A 19580-nucleotide genomic window follows, 5' to 3' on the forward strand; every position below is an offset into this window, starting at 1 on the left:
CTTGCAGTGTTTGTAGTTAATTTACTTGTTACTTTGCTGCCTTTTAGACATATTTTTTTTTCTTTACCACTAGGTTTGTTTTTCTATCATGATACAACTTAGTATCATTTTCTTCCTCTTGCTTTTTTCTCTTCATTGGTGTTTATGATATTGTACTTGTGTATAACTTGAATATATGAACTTTTTCATAATAATAGTTTTGATGTTCTGGCTCGTTTTGTATTCTGTATAATTTCTTTCTGTATGTTTTGATTGAATTGTGGGGTTTTTTTCCTCTTTTTCAGTAATTTTCTTCATTTCATACCTCATTTTTACTTTATTTAATTCTAGTTATTGTGGGCTTTTTTTCCTTATGCTGGATACTTTATGTTCTTTTACATAGTATTCTGTTTATGGAAATCAATTATGTTTAATTTTTTCAGTTTGCCAAGAACAACAGTAGAATAGTCTGTTGCTAATTTCCCCCAAAACTATTCCCAACTCTAGGTTTGTTCTAACGATTGTTCTCTGTGGTCCATCTATTCTTTCTCTAAGAGTGATTTTCACATGTACACCTTTTAGCATTTGAGTTCTGTTCTATATCTCTAAGACCTCCTATCTGTTCAGCACTCCACTCTGATACCATGTTGCATAAATTCTAGTTACCTTGGCCTTCCTAAATTCTTAGTTCTTTTTTTCTTTCCTCTGGGATGTGTTCTGTAGTCACCTAGTTCCAGCTCATAGTGCTTGCTGCCTAGAAATATGAATAATATAAGTTTCTTCACTTCCCTAGAGATTGTTGATTATTTGAACAGAAATCAAGTATTTTTGTTGTTGTTGTTGTTTCTTTTTATATATTCTGGTTTTAGGAGTTTTTGTTAGTTTTTTTCCCCCCAAGTGATAGATGTCCCTCTTGACCCTGTCATGTTTGCCTATTTTCTTTTTGTTGCTTGTTTTTTATTTTAATTTTGTGAGGCAGAACCTTGCTTAAAAGCTTCATCTGCCTTGGAACTCAACCCAGAATGACATTGATCTTCCTGCCTCAGTCTCCTAATTGCTGTAATTAAAGGAGTATACCACCATGTCTATGCTTCTTAATGGACTCTTCGGAAAGAATTATATCAGATTTTCTGAATGTCGTCACTTTTTTTACTAATGCATAATGCAACAAAACAAGATGTAACATAATTTCAATTTTAAGACCCTACTGCTTATTTTTTCCTGGAAATTTATCTCTGAGTTCCAAAAACATGACATTTCAGTGCATTTAAAATAATTGGTTTACCTGAAATAATAATAAGAGTTGAAGTTAGTTATTGAAGAGGTTTTCAGTTCATTGGGTGTATACAGTGCCTTCTTTCATAGGCCTGCTTTAACCACTCTGAGCATTTTTCACAGCATTGAAAAAAAAAAACAGGAAAAACCCTTTCTACTTAAAATTTTATTTTTAAAGTCTTACAATGGTCACCTTTTGTAATCTTAAGTTTCTTATTCATGATCTAATAAAAGACAAGGTGAACTTTTTTTCAACAACCTGGTTAGATGTTTATTTTACCTGATTCCATTTTATCCTTCCCATCACGCACGCACACACACACACACACACACACACACACACACACACACACACCTTCTGTAGTTGCTCTATTTTAGAAAAAAACTGTTAGAGCAAAATTTCACAAAGAATTGAGATAGAAATTCATGTTATGCTCTAATTCATATAGTTGAACTGTTTTGGGTTTTTTTGTGTTTTGGGTTTTTGTTTTTTTTTTTGTCTTGGTTTTTCTTTTGGGGCTTGGGTAGGAGGGGTTCAAGACAGGATTTCTCTATGGCTTTGGAGGCTGTCCTGGAACTCGCTCTTGTAGACCAGGCTGGTCTCGAACTCACAAAGATCCTCCTGCCTCTGCTTCCCGAGTGATGGATGGGATTAAAGGAGTGCACCACCACTGCCCAAGGGAGTTATTCATTTTATTTTTATTTATTTTTTTATTTTATTTATTTATTTATTTATTTTTGGTTTTTTTGTGAGACAGGGTTTCTCTGTGTCTTTGGAGGCTGTCATGGTACTAGCTCTTGTAGACCAGGCTGGTCTTGAACTCACAAAGATCTGCCTGCCTCTGCCTCCCGAGTGCTGGGATTAAAGGCGTGCTCCACCAACCTCCGGCTGAGTGATTCATTTTAAGCCTCTTCAGATTTCTTCTATATGAGCGCTAATTCTACTGGTACCTCCACTTCAGTTAGGAGTTTTCCCCAAAGTTTGTATTGCAATCATTTAAGTTTCATCTAATTGCTAGAAGAACTGTTACCAGAACACTGCAAGAAACATTCTGTTAAAATCAACTAGAGTCATTTTCTTTTTATTTTAAGTAGAAAATCATTAAGTTCCCATTTGTCAAGAAAGCAATCCAAAGTACAGATATTAAATGATCATTTGTTAATGAATATTAAACACTGAAAATGTAGATACAAGTTAGTTAGGTGAGTTGTTTTTTTAAATAGAAAAGAACTATATGGTCCCTTTACACTGTAAAATAGAGTTATAAACAAAGGATTAATATAATTATACCAGAATTATCCTTTTGTAGGTGGTTTTCTTGGTTTAATTTTTCAAGTAGTATTTATTCTGAATTCATTTTTAGCTGTTCATTTCACGGCCCCAGTGCCAAAATGCTCTAAAAATTATTATTGTCTTACTATTTTTGTTAATATTTTTCTTCATGTCTTAAGTTTTCTGCTCTTTAGTATAATGTTTGCTCTATCCCTGTCAGACCCCTGAATTAGACTTTTACCTGTCTGAATGGGATTGGGTATTAGAGAAAGAGATTGTGCATACAACGTAATTTTAGTATGAAAACTGAGGACTCTGAAAAATATCTTTATATCAAAAGATGTAATCAACTAAATATTAGAGACAACTGTTATACCCTTTTGTACCCTATCTACTAAAGTATAATATTAGTTCCTAGAGTACAGAAAAGTGATTTGTACTGGTAGGATCCTTTTTGTGCTAGCTAGTTTTATGTCAACTTGGCACAAATTGAGTTATTTGTGAAGAGAATTTTATTGAATTAACTGCCTGTAGGCAGTTCTGTAGGGCATTTTCTTGTTTGATGATTGATGGAGACAGGACCATCCCACAGGGGGCTCTGGCACCCCTTGGCAGGCAGTCCTTAGTTATATAAGAAAATAGGCAGAGCAGGCCAGTGAGCAACTTTTTTTTCACCCTTTGCATCCATTGCTGCCCTGATTTTCCTGGACTGCTGGGACCTACAACATGAAATAAGCACTTTCCTTCCAAGTTGCTTTTGGTCAGTGTTTCATCACATCAATAGAAACTCTTAAGACACATATCTCAGTAATCATAGAAGAAATGATATTTCACAGGAGTGTAAAAGAATAATCAATAATATAGGCATGGGGCGATCACCACAAAAATGTAGGTGCTGATGCATTTGAACTATGTCAACTAAAGACAACTGATTCTTGGACTCAACAACAAGACAGTTCGTTATTACTTGATGACTAAAATCCTTAAAAATATTAATTAAAATTTTAAATCACCCCTAAACCATACCATTGTGAAGCAATTATTATTATGTCATAGTTTTTATAGTTTAAGAATTAGGGAGTGACCTAGCTAGATGGTCTGGTTACAAGATTGGCTATACATAACATACATTTCACAAAGCTAAAGGCGTATTTGGAGTCAGCTGTAGTGCTGTATGCTTCTAATCCCAACATTCCTGTGAATGAAGCAACAGTGTTTAGAGATTGAGGTGTTCTGGGATACCTAGTTAGATCTTTTCTTGGAAGCTTAAAGAAGCCCTCCACCTCTAACAAACAAAAGGGAAACAAGAGCAGAGAAGAGGAAGAGAAGAGAGCAGGCAGAAGAAGGAGGGGAAGATAAGGAAGGATTTTGAAATTGTTTGCCATCAAGATATGGTAAATATTTCGGGTCTATGCAGAGTCTGATTTAATGTTATCCAATACATTTATCTACTGAAACATTACACTTTAACTCATTAATATTTACAATTTAACTGTCAAAATAAAATTAACTTAAAAATTACAAGACATTGTTCAAACTACATTCCTCTGGTTAAAGTTAGATCTTTTTCTAAGATAGCTCAGCATAAGTGGTGGTGGAAGGCCTCAATTGCTCCTTCCATGGATCTCCCTATAGTGCACCATGAATGCTATCATTATGGCAAGTCGTTTCACCAAGAAATAGTTATCTAAGAGATAACAAAAGTCTCACACTTTTTACTTGATTTCCGAAATCAAAACTTCATTTTAACTATGTGTAGCACAAATAATAAAAACCAGTGACAGGAAAGCTGAAAGATCAATGAAGCAAAGCCAGCCAAGCCCTAGAGAGTTTTTACCTCTACCAAGACTCAGAACAAAAGGGATGATCCTGTCTTCACTGTGACTACTGACTGAACTACTGGAATTAAAAGTCTGTGCTACTACTGCCAGGCTTGAGGTCTACAGAGAAAGTTCCAGGACAGGCTCCAAAGCAATACAAAGAAACTCTATCTTAAAGAAACAAAAGAGAGAGCGAGGGAGAGGTGTGTCTTGTTAAACAATTAGAATTATTTAACATTAAACCTAATAGTAAATGAGAAACCAAAATTTTATTGTTGAACTACAAGAGATTTAGTATTCACATTCTATTCATGTGTGTGTGTGTGTACTTTTTCTTAATTTGAGACAGTGTCTCTGTGTAGACCAATCTATCCGCAAATTTAGAAATCTGCCTGCCTCTGCCTGTTCAGTGCTGAGATTAATGGCATGTACTACTACACCCCACTCATTTATTTTTTAAAGTTAGGGCTCATAACCTGGTAAGAAAAAATGTAAATTTATACTTTTTTTTTGAGAAATTACTTTAGAGTAGGAAAATCATCCCAAAACAACATACCGAATGTGTTTTATGAGGATAATGGGTAGAGTTCTGAAATTTATGAGTTTTCTGCCACTATTTTGCATTGTAATTAAAGTGAATGATTTTCCATTGATCATCCTAAAACATAATTAACTAATGATGAAAGACCTGTGATCTGAATGAAGTGGTAAAATTAGTTTCACAGAATTAATAGCTGAATTACACATTTTCTTAATTCTCAACAAATGTCTCAAAGACTTTTGGTTTTGTTAAATTATTTTAAATTTTCATTATTTTTTAAATTATTTTATGTGTTGGGGGGCAAGTGCAGTGCCCACAAATGCCAGAAGGAGGCATCCCAATCTCCTGGTTCTTGTTCAGTTACAGGTGGTTGTGAAACTCCCTTTGAGTGTTAGAAATCAGACCAGGATGCTCTGGAAAAGCAGACGGTGCCACCTTTCCAGCCCTTATATGCAGTTCCTAATAACTGGCTTCTACATGATTTTGCCTTGTTAAATATGTAAGCTAGTTTTGGGTGATCATAAAAAAACAATGTTTTTTATTCAATTTTTTAAAAAGTGTACAAGCTGCTGGTGATGCATGCTATTAATCCCAGCACTTGAGAGGCAGAAGCAGGTAGATCTTTCTAAGTTTGAGGCCAGTCTGGTCTACAGAGAGAGTTCCAAGACAGCCATGGCTACACAAAGAAACACTTTGTTGAAAAACAAAACAAAAGGATCGTGCAAGTTTATAATAGTCATCGTTTAGAGAAATAATTTTTGAACTCTATATTGGCACGTTTTTTTCTCAACACGACAGTAGTTATGATATTGTCAGAAATCTCTGTTATTGACTATGTTAGTGCCGAATATGGTGGGGTTTTATGACAGTTTTTAATAATTTCTATTTTCATAAAAACAAGATATTTATGTTGGAGACCTTTTGCAATGCAGGTGTAAAAACAGTATTCATAATTATGTTGGGCTCGTGAGGTGCCTCATTGGATAAAGGTACTTGAGGCCAAATCTGCCAAACTGAGTTCAGTCCCTATGACCTATATGTCAGACAAAGAAAGTTGACTCTTGTAAGTTGTCCTCTGACCTCCACACTCTTGCCGTAGCATATGTGCAGCCCCTCAAAAACTAAATTAGATAAATGCAATTCTTAAAATTGTAAGGAAATACTTATATTGGACTTGGAATATAACCCAGCTAATATAGACCCTTTCTGGCATTCCTGAAGCCCTAGGTTCATTCTCAAGCACTGAACTGAGTAAGACCACATACAATAATAGAACTTGCTTGTCATCCCTGTACTTGGGAGGTGAAGCCTTGAGAATTAGCAGTTCAAAGTCATCCTTGGCTACATAGTAATTTTAAGTCTATCTTTCTTAACATGAGACCCTGTCTCAACAAAGGAAAGAATATAATTTATGTTTGTTGAAAGTTAGTTGGAATACATTCCAGGTCTATGTATAATTCAGAGGTTTTTCTTTCTCTGCCATATCCAGTGACGCAATTGCTGAGATTCGAGCCATCTGTATTGAAGAAATTGGAGTATGGATGAAAATGTATAGTGATGCCTTCCTAAATGACAGTTACCTGAAATATGTAGGATGGACTCTTCATGATAGGGTAAGTTGGTATCTTCTAGCTTTGATGTAAGAAGTATTTGTCTCCATACTGGCATTCCAGCAATCAAAATGCAGTAACTTATTTTTTAAGAGATATAATATGAAATTTAAGATAATACAACATTATGAAATTTATGGCAGTGCTATATGTGTCTTCCTTGGAGGCAATGGTATCTTGAATTAATATTGAGGACCTTACAAGAGAATTTGTGCATTATCATCAAGAAGTAATAGTCTTCTAATCAAGGATCAAAAGTGATTAGTTGTTTTAATTTTGTTGAGTTGTATTACACTATGACTTTTTAAGTCAGGTTAAAGCAAATTTGTTTGAGTCCTTGAATTAACTGTTGATAATATTATTTTAAGGTGTGTTGTTTTTGTTTATGTTGCATTTGTTTAACTCTGAAGCTGTGTTACTGTGCCTATCTTTATTAACCTGGTGGACTAATAAAGAGCTGAACAGCCAATAGCAGGGCACGAGAAAGGATGGGCGGGGCTGGATGACAGAGGATAAATAGGAGAAATCTGCAAGAAAAGATATAGGGATCTGCGAACAAAAGATTAGGGACAGTAAGATACCAGGAGCCAGCCATCCAACTACACATCAAGACATGGAATAAGAGGGAAAGTAAGAGTTACAGAAGTAAGAGAAAAGTAAAGGGCCAGATAGATGTAAAAGGCAGTATGGATAATTTAAGAAAAAATCCAAGCTAAGGCCTGGTGTTTATAAGTAAGAATAGAATTCCATGTGTATTTATTTGGGAGCTGGGTGGTGGGTTCCCCCAAAATCCAAAAGAGTAAAAACAAACACTAGCTAACTAAGACCAAATCCTATGTCATTGACTTCTACATGAGAAATCCTCAAAGTAAGTTTTAAATTGCTCTGTTTTCTTTGAATTCTTTAAGATACAGCTATTAGAACATTTTAAAAATATTATGACATTAGTAGGTGTAAAGAGAAATTTATTAATAATAGTTGAAGGCTTGTTTCTGTGTTTTACACCTGTCAGTGTTTACTTTAATGATATTTAGTAACAAGTAATGCTGGAGCAATGGCTCAGTAAGTAAAGATGCTTGGTGCTCCATTCTGGCAATCTGAGTGCAGTTCCTGGGAGGTAGAGGAAAGAACCAATTCCATAAAGTTGTACTGTGGCCTCCACACATGTGCTCACACATACATATCATATATGTACATGTATAGGCACAAGTTAATAATAAACACAATATTTAGTATTACCAATGTTGAAAATTCCCAACATCATAGCAATTACAATTGAGAGTTCTGTGGCCCATTTTTGCTATTAGATGTCTTGAATGTGTACAGACATACTATCACAACTTGGTTGCTTAACATACAGATTTTTACTTGTTGCCTAAAAGATTATTTTCTCTTCACTCCTATCTCAGTTCCACATTCAAAGGCTGTTAGGATTTTTTTTTCCTGAATACAAATCTCTGAAAAATATAATCTCAGACAGGATTACCTGTTTTTGTTTCACTTTTTTCATGTGTAATCTGCATATGAATTAGACCTTTCTATTTAAGCACACTTTAGATTGATCTATGAAAATTTTCTAACAGTTTGAGAGAATCTAATATTACACACTATCCTCTCATGAATGTATTCACATACTCTCAAAGTAAACAAGTCATCAGTTTTTTTTTAAGAATGAGTTTAAACCTTAATGTTTTTATTCTCTCTCATTTCCATCTCAGTTCTTTCTCTGATCCACCAATAGAGTATTTTTCTACATTTATGTAGAGCGTAGCAGTTTTAACTGATCTTTATAAATGACAAACAATTCTGGGATGATATTAATTTGATGTTGGTTACTGTAAAATGGTCATCAATTTTTTTAGTGAAATATTTTAGATTATTTTTATTTCATTTTCTGTGTATGGGGATTTTGCCTGCATTTATCTATTGGCATCATGTTCATGCCTGGTGCCCTTTGAGGTCAGAATAGAGTATTAGTTCTCTTGGGATTGGAGTTAGAGATGTTTGTAAGCCACCATGTGAGTGCTAGGACCCACCCTAACTAAGATCACTTTAAGAGCAGTATGCACAAAAATAAGCAAGCTGACAAAAGTATTATACACACACAATGCATTTGTAAGTTAGATGATTTTTGGGGGGGACTATCGATGCTTTCCTTTCACTTTGGGATCTGGAAATTGAACTCAGATTATCATGGTTGTACAGGAGAGGCTTTTCCTGCTGAGCCATCTTGCTACATTCTGAAAAACTTTTTTTTTCCAAGAGAAATCCTTAGAAGAGTTAATAAAGAATCTATAACAAATATGTACCATAGCCATATTTGCCATATTACCATATTATTATTTCCATATATATTAAAATATTTATGGACCAACTAATATAAATTAGATACTATATTACATATAATTCAGATTTATGGTAGCACAAATAAAACTTGCTTCAGAGAATAGAGGTGCCTAAAATATCAAGTACCAAAATTGGAGTTTTCATCCTAACCACTAACTTTACAGTTTTCTAAGTTATTTTCGTGGATATCTCCTAATTTAATTAGTAGGAAGTTCCTGTGGCCTAGGCTAGATATTTGATAGGTCAAGTGCCAAGAATTGGGAGGGAAGTTAATTAAGAGCTGTCACAGAGATACCAAATTGCAAGGTAAAAATAAAACTCTGTTGTGTCCTTGCTATACTTAAGCTTTTTATGTTTAGCCCATGAAGCTTGATAAAGGAATTTAGGTTTTATTTGTTTGTTTGTTTTTGGACTTAGTCTGGAAAGAAATTGATTGTGTTACCTTATCTCTGAAGTTGTTACTTTATATCTGGAAACTGTTCTTGCTTTTTTGCTCATCCAATGTGAATCTTTTTATTGTTTGTGTATAGTACTTTTCTGGCTCTCCACCCTTCTTGCTGCTTGGAATTCTTGATTCTATGAGCAAGTTCTATAGTTTCTCCATTGCCTTAATATTGCATAGATTCTAATAGGTCTTAATAATAAAACCCAGAGTCAGATATGGGGGGTGGGCCTGAAAGATCAGAGAAGCAAAGCAGATAACCACTAGGTCAGACTGCTTCAGACTGATTGCCTAGACTGCTCTGAGTTCCTATCTTCTCCCACCTTATAGTCCTCTGTCCACCCAGCCTCCTTAGTGTCTTCACCTCCTTAATGCTGGGATCACCTTTGTGTGAGCTCTGTTTCTCTTGTATACTGAATCAATTTCAAGTAGCCTGAAGTTACAGGCACATGTGAGCCTCCTAACATGGATGCTGAGAACTGAACTCAGGTCTTCTGGAAAATCAGCAGGTGCTCTTTGCCTCTGAGCCATCTCTTCAGCCCTGAGTTAGACTGTTTTATCCTGAAGTCTTTGGAATCTCTTCTGACTGGTTCTTGTCTATGGTCAATTCCCCAGGAAAGGGTACACATGAGACTCAGTATCACCAACATAGGCAGAGGCTAAAGGACTAGCCAAGAAAAGGAGATTTGGGTGGTACATCAGTAGTGTATGTTGTAGATACTTTAGGTTCCTCCTGAGCCCTTAGAGAAGAAACATCACTTTATTCAGTGACGTCTAGAAATTACTCTAAAAAGCGCTTGCAAATTCAGTGACATTTCGTTCATTTGTCCCATTAATGGAAGATAGTAACATTATAAAAATGTATAAATGTAACATCACACCACATTCCACATAATATTTTTTTCAGGCTTTCATCAGCATGCTCATGTATTTCAGTCTTAAGAACAATGTTATAAATGCCAGGATAGCTGTTGTGTGTGCCATTTCATGTGCAGCTAATAAGCTATTGAGTTAAAAATAGGATCTAGTTTTGATTCCAGAATGGATTGATATTGTCAAAACACGTTTCTTCTTTGAGAGTGAGGAAACCTCAATCTTATTTGAATTCTTTGATGGTGTTCCACAGATTTCTAGATGATGTTGAATGTACACTGATCTATAGCATCCTCTATTCAAATTTAATGACTTTGTTAAAGATACTCTTCTGAGATAGAGATTTAGCTCAATAGTAGAGTGCAATATTTTGCTATTGAATAAAGAACATTTCTAAGACTCTTCTTTCTATAGAATTTGTCTGTTTCAAGTAGGCTACTTACCTGTTTTCCTAACTACTCTCTTTTCTTCTCTGTATTGTAGAAAAGCATTCAGTAAATATTGGTTGGATGAATAAACCATGATCCTTTAACAGAAAATTGTTTTTATGGGATCATTCTATAATTACAAGCAGAACAAATGAGCATACCATTTTCAAACTATAACCATAGATTATATGAATTGTATTATATTCAATGTATCACTAAGACATATGGACAGAATTTCATCATTAGACATAGTTTTCAAATATTTAAAAAAGGTTTAACTTATTTGTAAGTAACTAAGAAATTTTATTATATTTTAATTAAATCCTGTGCTGATCCAGACTATGCAATTGCTCATTCTCTTCCTATATATTAATAAGTAGGATATAAGTTAAATAGCCTGAAATTTATTTTATTCTTCATAGAGACTTCATTTTTTCTTTCTTTTTTTGTTAACTTTTGTGGACTGGAAATGACTGCTCTTCTGTTTTTCTTTGTATTCTTGAAGCAAGGGGAAGTCAGACTGAAGTGTTTGAAAGCTCTACAAAGCCTGTATACCAATAGAGAATTATTCCCCAAATTGGAGCTATTTACTAATCGATTCAAGGTAAGTGTCAGATGATGAACTTATGTTGTTTTTCTCTTTGCAAATGCTAGTTATACCTACAATAGCAAATGGCATTACCATGACATGTTTGATTTCTATTTTATTAACATGCAAAGTATTGAATTCTATTGTGCTTTTCAGCTTGACTTCTTTATTGATACTTCTGACTTTTTTAACTTTAAAATCATGTACATTCTATGCCTATCTACCCCCTCCTCAAAAATCTCTGTTTCCACTCTCAAGGTCCTTTTTGCAGTACCATGACTTATACCACATTAACACTTTCATATACATATATAAATATTAAACTATGTAGTCTACATATGAGTGAGAGTGTGTGATACTTTTCTTTCTGAATCTGTTATTTTAATGGTTTACAGGTCTGTCCATTTTCTTGTAAATTTTATGATTTATATTTCCTTTATAACCGAATAAAATTGTATTTTGTACATGTACTATTCTTTATAATCTATCAGTGAATAGACATCTGGACTATTCCTGTTTCCTTGCCATTTTGAATAGAGTAGCAAGAACCATGGAGGAATAAATATCTTAGTGATAAGATAGTTTTTTTGATACGTGTCTGAGAATGGACTAGCAAATTCATTTCTTCTTCTTCTTCTTCTTCTTCTTCTTCTTCTTCTTCTTCTTCTTCTTCTTCTTCTTCTCCATCTTCTTCATCTTCTTTTCTTCTTCTCCATCTTCATCTTCTTCTCCTCATCCTCTTCCTCCTCCTTCTCATTCTCCTCTTCCTCCTCCTTCTCGTCCTCCTCATTCTCCTTCTTTTTTTTTTTAACTTTTTGAGACCTCCATACTGATTTCCATAATGTCTGCAAGAGAGGACATTTGTATGAACTGTGAATGAGGTCCTCTATCCCCACATTCTTAACAACATTTATCATTTCCTTTCTTGATGATTGCCATTTTGACTGTGATAAGGCTAGATTGTTTCCCTGATTGCTGGTTGATAAGAATTTGAACACTTAAAAAAAATGTCATTTATATTTCTTCTTTTGAGAGCTGTTTAGTTCATTGGCTTATTTGTTGATGGGTAGTTGTGAAGTTTCAGTTTTTGCTTTTACAATTCTTAATATATTTATAGTTCTTTATATATTCTAGATACATACCACCTATCTAAAGTACAGCTGTCGAAGAGTTTCTTCCATTCCATAAGCTGTTTTCCTTTACTGTGATGGAGCTTTTTAATTTCAGATAGTCATATTTGTCAGTTCTTCAGGCTGTCTGCTGTACTCAGAAAGTTCTTGTCTATGTATATATCTTGAAGTATTTCCCCCCCAATAATCTCAGTGTTTCAGATTTTAAATTTTCTAATCCATTTTGAATTAAAGAGATGAAGATCTAATTTCATACCTATGCAACACCATTTGTTGAATAAACTCTGTGTTTTTTTGGTTTTGTTTTATTTCATTCTAGCATGAATTATTGACAACTTTGTAAAAAGTTAGACAGGTATGCCTGTTGTGTTTGTTTCTGAGGCCTTTGGTCTGCACAGATTTTTTTTGTCACTATTACTATTACTATGTAGTATAATTTGAAGTCAGGTATTGTGATGGCTCCAATAAGGCTCTTCCTGCTTAGGATTACATTTTATAACATTAATTTTACCAACCAAACGTATGCAAGGCCGTGGTTCTTAGCCTTTGGGTCCCAACCCCTTAGTGGTCAAATGACCCTTTTACAGGGATTACATAAGACCATCAGAAAACAACAGATATTTACATTACAATCCATAATGTAAAATCACAGTTATGAAGTAGCAAAAAATATAATAATTTTATGGTTCAGAGTTCCCACAACATGAGGAACTGTATGAAAGTGTTGAAGCATTAGGAATGGTATGAACCATCGATGTTAGGTCTTTTTATCATCTAGTATCTTCAGTTTATTTCTTAAATTTTTCTTTGTTGAGTTCTTTCACTTCATTGCTTTGATTTGATTCCTAAGTGCTTTGGTCTGGTGGGTTTGGCTTATATGCCATGACACAAATATGGAAGTTAAAAGACAACTCTTTGGACTTGGCATTTTTCCCTTCATCTTTACAAGGGTCCCAATGATTAAATGTTTTTATCCACTGAACCTTCTCCAATCCCTTTTTTGCTTATTGTGAATGAGATTCCCCCCACCCCCAATTTCTCTTCAGCAAGTTACTTATTGCTGCATGGAAAAGCTACTGAATTTTATGTGGATTTTTGCATCCTGTGGTTTTATTGAATTTATCTGTCTGTTTTCTGGTGGCATCTATAGGGTATTAAGCATAATATGCCATCATCAAATAAGTTTATATATATATCTTTGTCCTTTTATATTTTTCTCATCTTGATGTTCCAACTAAACCTCAAACTCATACTGAATATGAGTGAAGGGAGGAAGCATTCTTTCTCTTCTCTGTTTTTAGGAAAAATGCTCTTTTCCCACCTACTACTGTTGGTTTTAGTTTTGTCATATAGAGCTTTTCTTATTTTGAGGTGTGCTCTTTCTAATTTCTTGAGGACTTTTGTCATGAAAACATACTCAACTTTAGCAGATGCTTTTTCTGCTTCTATGGAGATGATCTTGTGGTTTATATGTCTTAATTTTCTCATGTGGTGTATTACAGTCATTGATGTGCATATGTTAAACTAGCCTTGTATCACTGGGATAAAACCAGCTGTTTGTGATGTAGAATGTTAAAGTGGTTTTTAATTTGATTTAAACATATTTTCATTTTTATTGTATGTTTATCTAGTTTTAGTGCCAGGATAATATTAGCTTAATAGAATGAATATTGTAAATATTCCTTCCCTTTCTATTCATGGAGCACACTGAGAGTTGTTAGCATTAGATTTAAAAGTTTCATAGAATTTAATGCTGAATATATATCACTCATGGGCTTTGGTTGGGGGAAATATTTCTATGACTGCTTCAGTCATACTGCTTATAATGAATGAGTCTATATCTGTAATTGGGTTGGTCATATGAATTTAGAGTTTTAACCTTTTTTGTAGCTTAACAGCTTTTTGTTATTGTTGTTGTTTTGGTTTTTTTGAGGCAGGGTTTCTCCGTGTCTTTGGAGGCTGTATTGGAACTAGCTCTTACAGACCAGGCTGGTCTCGAACTCACCGAGATCCACCTGCCTCTGCCTCCCGAGTGCTGGGATTGAATGCATGCACCACCACCACCTGGCTGCTTAACAGCTTTTTGAAATAAGCTTTCAACAAAGTGGTCACTAAGGATCTTCTAGATTACATTAGAGTGTGTTAATCTCTAATTTTTCTAATTAGGTCTCTTTTGGTTCTTTTGGCATAATCAGACTTGTTAATCTTTTTAAGAACAGCTCTGATTAATTCTACTTAGCCTTTTAGACTACTATTTCATTAATTTTTTTCCCTAATGATTTCTGTGTGCTGGTTTGGTTGGCTTCTGATTTTCTAAAGCCTGGAGATGTATTAAGGTGTATTGTTGGGTTATTCATTCGGGATATCTGAATATTTTTAAATGTGAGCTGCAAACTTTATACTGTAGAGATGGCTGAGCAAGTAAAGATTCTTGCAGCCAAGCCTGATGACCTGAGATTTTCCCATGGTGGAAGAAGAGAGCTCCCAAAAGTTGCACATTGATTTCTGTGCATATGCAGTCATATACACAAAGTAAATAAATGTAATTTTAATGATTAAAATAATAATGATGATCAAGAGTTCGAGGCCGGGCTGAACCGATAGCCTCCGAAACAATACAGAGAAACCCTGTCTCGTAAAAACCAAAAAAAAAAAAAAAATTGATGATCAAGAAAAAGGAATAGAAAATATGTCCTGGATTGATGTTTCTTAGAAGATAAGGTCTTGCCTTACCTTTGTGTTCCCTGCTTTTTATTTTATTAGTATTATATCAGGCTTTGCAGGTAGGGAATTTTGAATGACCTATTACTATCAGTAATTCAAACAAGTTAAGTATGTTTATCCAGAGAGGATTTCTGTGACCAAAAGTCACTTCCTTCCAGATTTCCCCAATGTAATCTTCCTAAACTGTCCCTATCATTGGTCCTTTGGGGATAGTTTGGTATGTGTGTGACTTTCTGTGCCTGAGGCTCTATGCGAGTATGAAGACCTAGCCTCCTTACTTACCTTTTTTCCATTAGTCAACATACTAAGCAAAGTAATTCCCTCAAACTTACTGAGGTGACAGGTGCCTTATACTCACTGTGTGGGCTGTGGAGTATTGAGTCTGTCTTTCTTTGAGACTACTTTACCTGCTTGTGCTGCTGTTGCCAATCTGTGCTGGATAGGGACAAGTTAGGGATTCCTAGTACTACTAGGATGCTGCAACATCTTCCAGGCCTGTTGTGTTCTTCCTAAAGTCTACATCTCTTGCTCTTTAAGGCTATGGTAAGACCCTGTTTTAAAAAAGGAAAAAAAAGTGAAACTTCCTGTTTTATCTTTCTTGGAATTAAATATGTGCCTTAGAATATCTTAACCTGGTCTTGGCTTATTTATATTCAAGGTTGATTTGTTTATAACTTCTTTCAGGATCGCATTGTATCAATGACTCTTGACAAAGAATATGATGTTGCTGTGGAAGCAATTCGATTGGTTACTCTGATACTTCAGTAAGTATAGTATCTGTTAACAGTTTAATCATTTGATATTTAATACTTTTTTCTGGATTAGTACATCAAATAAATACTTCATGTGAAGGATCCACTTTTACTTCATAAGGTACTATTATAACAAGTGTATTTTACGTGTTGTTTATTTTGAAAAGTGATCTCACACTGCAACTCAGGCTTAGAACTTACTGTGTAGCATAAACTAGACTAGTCTCAAGTTGGAAAACTCCTTCTGCCTCAGCTTTCTGAGTTCTAAATGGGTTGTTTTTCATTTGAACTGATGTTTGTTTTCTCCATGTAAAAGTTATTTTGTGCAGTTTAGGAAAGTTATATATGAAATGTCATATTTTGCTATTTAGAATAAAACCCAGGGCTTGAAAATGAAAGTTTTCAAATAGATTTGTGTGTGTGTGTGTGTGTGTGTGTGTGTATGTGTGTGTATGTGTGTGTGTATGGAGAAGTGAAAGAAATTAAACAAGACTATTCTATCAATTTTTGTTTTTATTTTTAAGTGAATAGATAAATGATTTTATATCTTTGTAGTGTTTACTGAACTAGAAAAATCTGTTTTGAGTAGTGTTTTGAGCACGATTATTTAAACAAAAAAATCCCTTCTCACTGCTTTTATAATACATCTATCCTGATTTGGGAATCTGCTCAAATGTCAAATTTTGTTTGGATTCCTTTTTCAGTCCTAATACCATGTTTTTTTCATTGTAGCTTTCTAATATATTGTGTGTTATACATGAGACCTTGTGTCTTACCTCATGATTCTCTGCTCTTTGGCTTTTAAATCTTACTTGGCTAATTCTTGTATTTTGTTTCTATTATGGGACTTCTTAAAACATGCATGTCAAATGCCCCATAAACTTTGATGTGATTTTGAATGTAAGAACTCTACAGTGGACCTGGCAATGGTGGCACATGCCTTTAATCCTGGCTCTTGGAAGGTAGAGGCAAGTAGATCTATCTCTGTAAGTTCAAAGCCAGCCTGGTCTACAAAGCTACTTCTAGGACAGTTGGGGTACAAAGAAACCCTGTCTTGAAAAACAAAACAAATATCACTGTACAATGCCTGCCTTTAATCCCAACACTAGGGAGGAGAAGCAGTTATCTGTGAGGTCCAGGACAGCCAGGGCTACATAGAAAGAGGAAGGGGGGGAGAGAATATTATATGTTATATGTTATAAAAGAATAAAATTTTAATTTGATTTGATTCTTTTTCATTTCTGTAGTTAGATATTTACATGTTTTATATATAGCATTTATTATATATACATATATAACAATGGTGTATATGTTTTACATAGGCTAATTATTAAATACTATGTAGCTTCATTGTCTTTATTAACATTTAATATTTTCTACTTAATTATTACAAAGTAAAGAAACCTTTAATTTTCTGTTGGTCTTACCTGCAGCATATTAGAACTCATAAACATCTGATGTTTTCTTGATCCTATTGTTTTTACTGTGTAGATTATTAAAATAGCATTTACAAATGATTTCACCTTCCTAACTTTCTAATTCATATTTCCTTGCCTTGGGTTATTGCATAGCCAGGACTTTCTGCTGTATTAATATTGTCCTTGATAGATATTTTTAGTTTTGTTATGAAAGGAATTTAAACAAAAATTTGTTTCTGTGTTACAGTTTTATAAATCGTTGCATGTTTGTTTGATTTTTGTTTGTGACTCTGGGAATCCAGCCCAGTGCCTGTACTCCCTATACAAATACTAGGTTTTTAAGCTACATGCTCAATCTAAGTATATTTTGGTTTATGTTGAAAATTCCGCATTATTATGAGTTCTGTATAATTTTTAAATCTGTTAATTAGCCTGAATTCATATATTTATCTAGTTTAAACCACTTTTGCCCCACTTAAATTATATTTAAACATAATATGTATTGTTTTGCAGTAGATTGCTTTTAATTGTATGTTCATGAATAAATTTGACACACTTTTTTAACCAATGTAATTTTTAATTAATAGTTAGAAACAAAAATTATGTAGTACTGAACACATAACTCATTGGTAGAGTGCTTTCCTAGCATGTACATGGGTTTCACCTCCATCACCACAAAACAATAATATGAAATTTTCCAATTTAATGGAATAAAATGAGTTTTTGTATATGTACCAATGTTTTAAATATGTTAAATATATCTTTAATCACTACCATGTCTTATAAATACTTTCAAAGTCAAGTATTTCATCCCTTTTTCTTGTGTGAATTGTATTGTTACTGCCATTTAATCTCACTCTACCCAGTATAGTGCAGAACTTACTGTTCTTACTCAACTTAATACCCACTATCAACTTGCCTTCTATTCTTCTTACAACTATTCTTTTGAGCCCCCAGTAACTACTCAATTTCTTTTTCTGATGTAACATTTTACATACGTGTGTGCACATGTGCGAGCTTACACACTTGATATAGTGTACAACCGCTTTCAGGACTCAGTTTTTTTTCCTTCTAGCACGTGGGTGCCAGAGACAAATCTCGGACAGGCGTGCTTTGCTGTGAGTGCCTTTACCCACTGAGCCCTCTCACCAGCCCCATTCTCAGTTTTATCAGACTTCCTCATGGGAGTTTCATCTTAGAGTAGTTGTCTTTCCCCAAGTGGCTTCTTTCTTTCACTCCACATGTCTTCAGGTTTCGGTTGTGTTCTCATAAATGACAGAATTTTATCCTTTTGCTGTTGTTTTTATTTATTCAAGAATTTCAGATTATGTATTTTTATCCTATTCTTTCCTCTCCCCCAAATCCTCCCAGCTCCCCTCACACCTCCCTATCCACCTAACTGCATGTTCTCTCTTAAACATACTCTCATACACATACAGCACACCAAAAACAAACAAAAAGTGTCCAATTTGTGTTAGTCAAATACTTCTGAGCATGTGGCCTGCCTGAAGTGGAGTCAATATACATACCCAGTGTCACTCTATTAAAGAAACCTGATTTTTCTTCTCAAACCGTTGTTGATTCTGACTAGGGATGGGAATTTGTACCTGTTAGGTATCAAACTCAGGACAAATGGCTGGTTAACATATCAAAGTGTACTCTGATCACAGGTCTCCTTCAATCCCCTTCTGTTACTGAGTCCTGGCTCCCCCAGTACTTCTCACCCCACCCCCTACCCTCAACCTGTCTAGCCCCTGAGCTTCACTTCCCTTTCCTTCCCCCATCTTTGATCATCCTAAATAACCATAGCCCTTTGGCTAAGTGTCCTCTTGGTCTCTAAATTCCCAGGTACTCTTCTTTGCTCCCTCTCTCTTCTCTTCCTCTTTCACTTCCCCACTCCATCTTCTCATGGCCATGTTGGATCTGGACCATCCCAGATGCCTCTGGGTTTACTCTTCCTCATATCTACAGTAAACCTATACCTTGGAATAGTCATTCAGTCAGTACACACTTCCCTCCTTAGTGCTGAGATTTTGTGTCTTTCAGGTTTTACAGATCTTGTGCATGTTGTCACAGTCTTTGTGACTTCATCTATGCATCTGCCTTGTGCTGGAAGCTGGAAAATAGCTTCCTTAAAATAATCTACTACTCCTGCCTCTTGAGATCTTTCCACCACCTCTTCCACATGAATATCTGAAACTTGAGGTGGCAGGGGTCGGGGATGGGGGGTGGAGGAGTGGGTATGAGTATGCCACCCTGAGTACTCTAAAGTTGCTCATTCTTTGCACATTTCCTAGTAGTGCGTCTCTATGCTAATTACCATCTACTACAAGAAGACACTCCTCTGATGGTATTTGAATAATGCATTGATCTGTGGGTT

The 19580-nt window shown here is 34.8% G+C and overlaps 1 protein-coding gene across 2 annotated transcripts in view; it reads left to right on the top strand.

Moving 5' to 3' along the window:
• The window catches only part of Stag1 (stromal antigen 1), a 272956-nt gene that overhangs the window by 164533 nt on the left and 88843 nt on the right, over window positions 1-19580 (top strand). For both annotated transcript variants that reach the window (XM_040740365.1, XM_005072015.4), the window contains exons 10-12: window positions 6378-6501; window positions 11093-11191; window positions 15715-15794. In XM_040740365.1, the coding sequence (XP_040596299.1) occupies window positions 6378-6501; window positions 11093-11191; window positions 15715-15794 (303 nt within the window). The remainder of the gene's footprint in view (window positions 1-6377; window positions 6502-11092; window positions 11192-15714; window positions 15795-19580) is intronic.

The sequence above is a fragment of the Mesocricetus auratus genome, unplaced genomic scaffold (genome assembly GCF_017639785.1).
Source record: "Mesocricetus auratus isolate SY011 unplaced genomic scaffold, BCM_Maur_2.0 Super-Scaffold_100691, whole genome shotgun sequence".
In the NCBI taxonomy this organism is placed as follows: domain Eukaryota; kingdom Metazoa; phylum Chordata; class Mammalia; order Rodentia; family Cricetidae; genus Mesocricetus; species Mesocricetus auratus.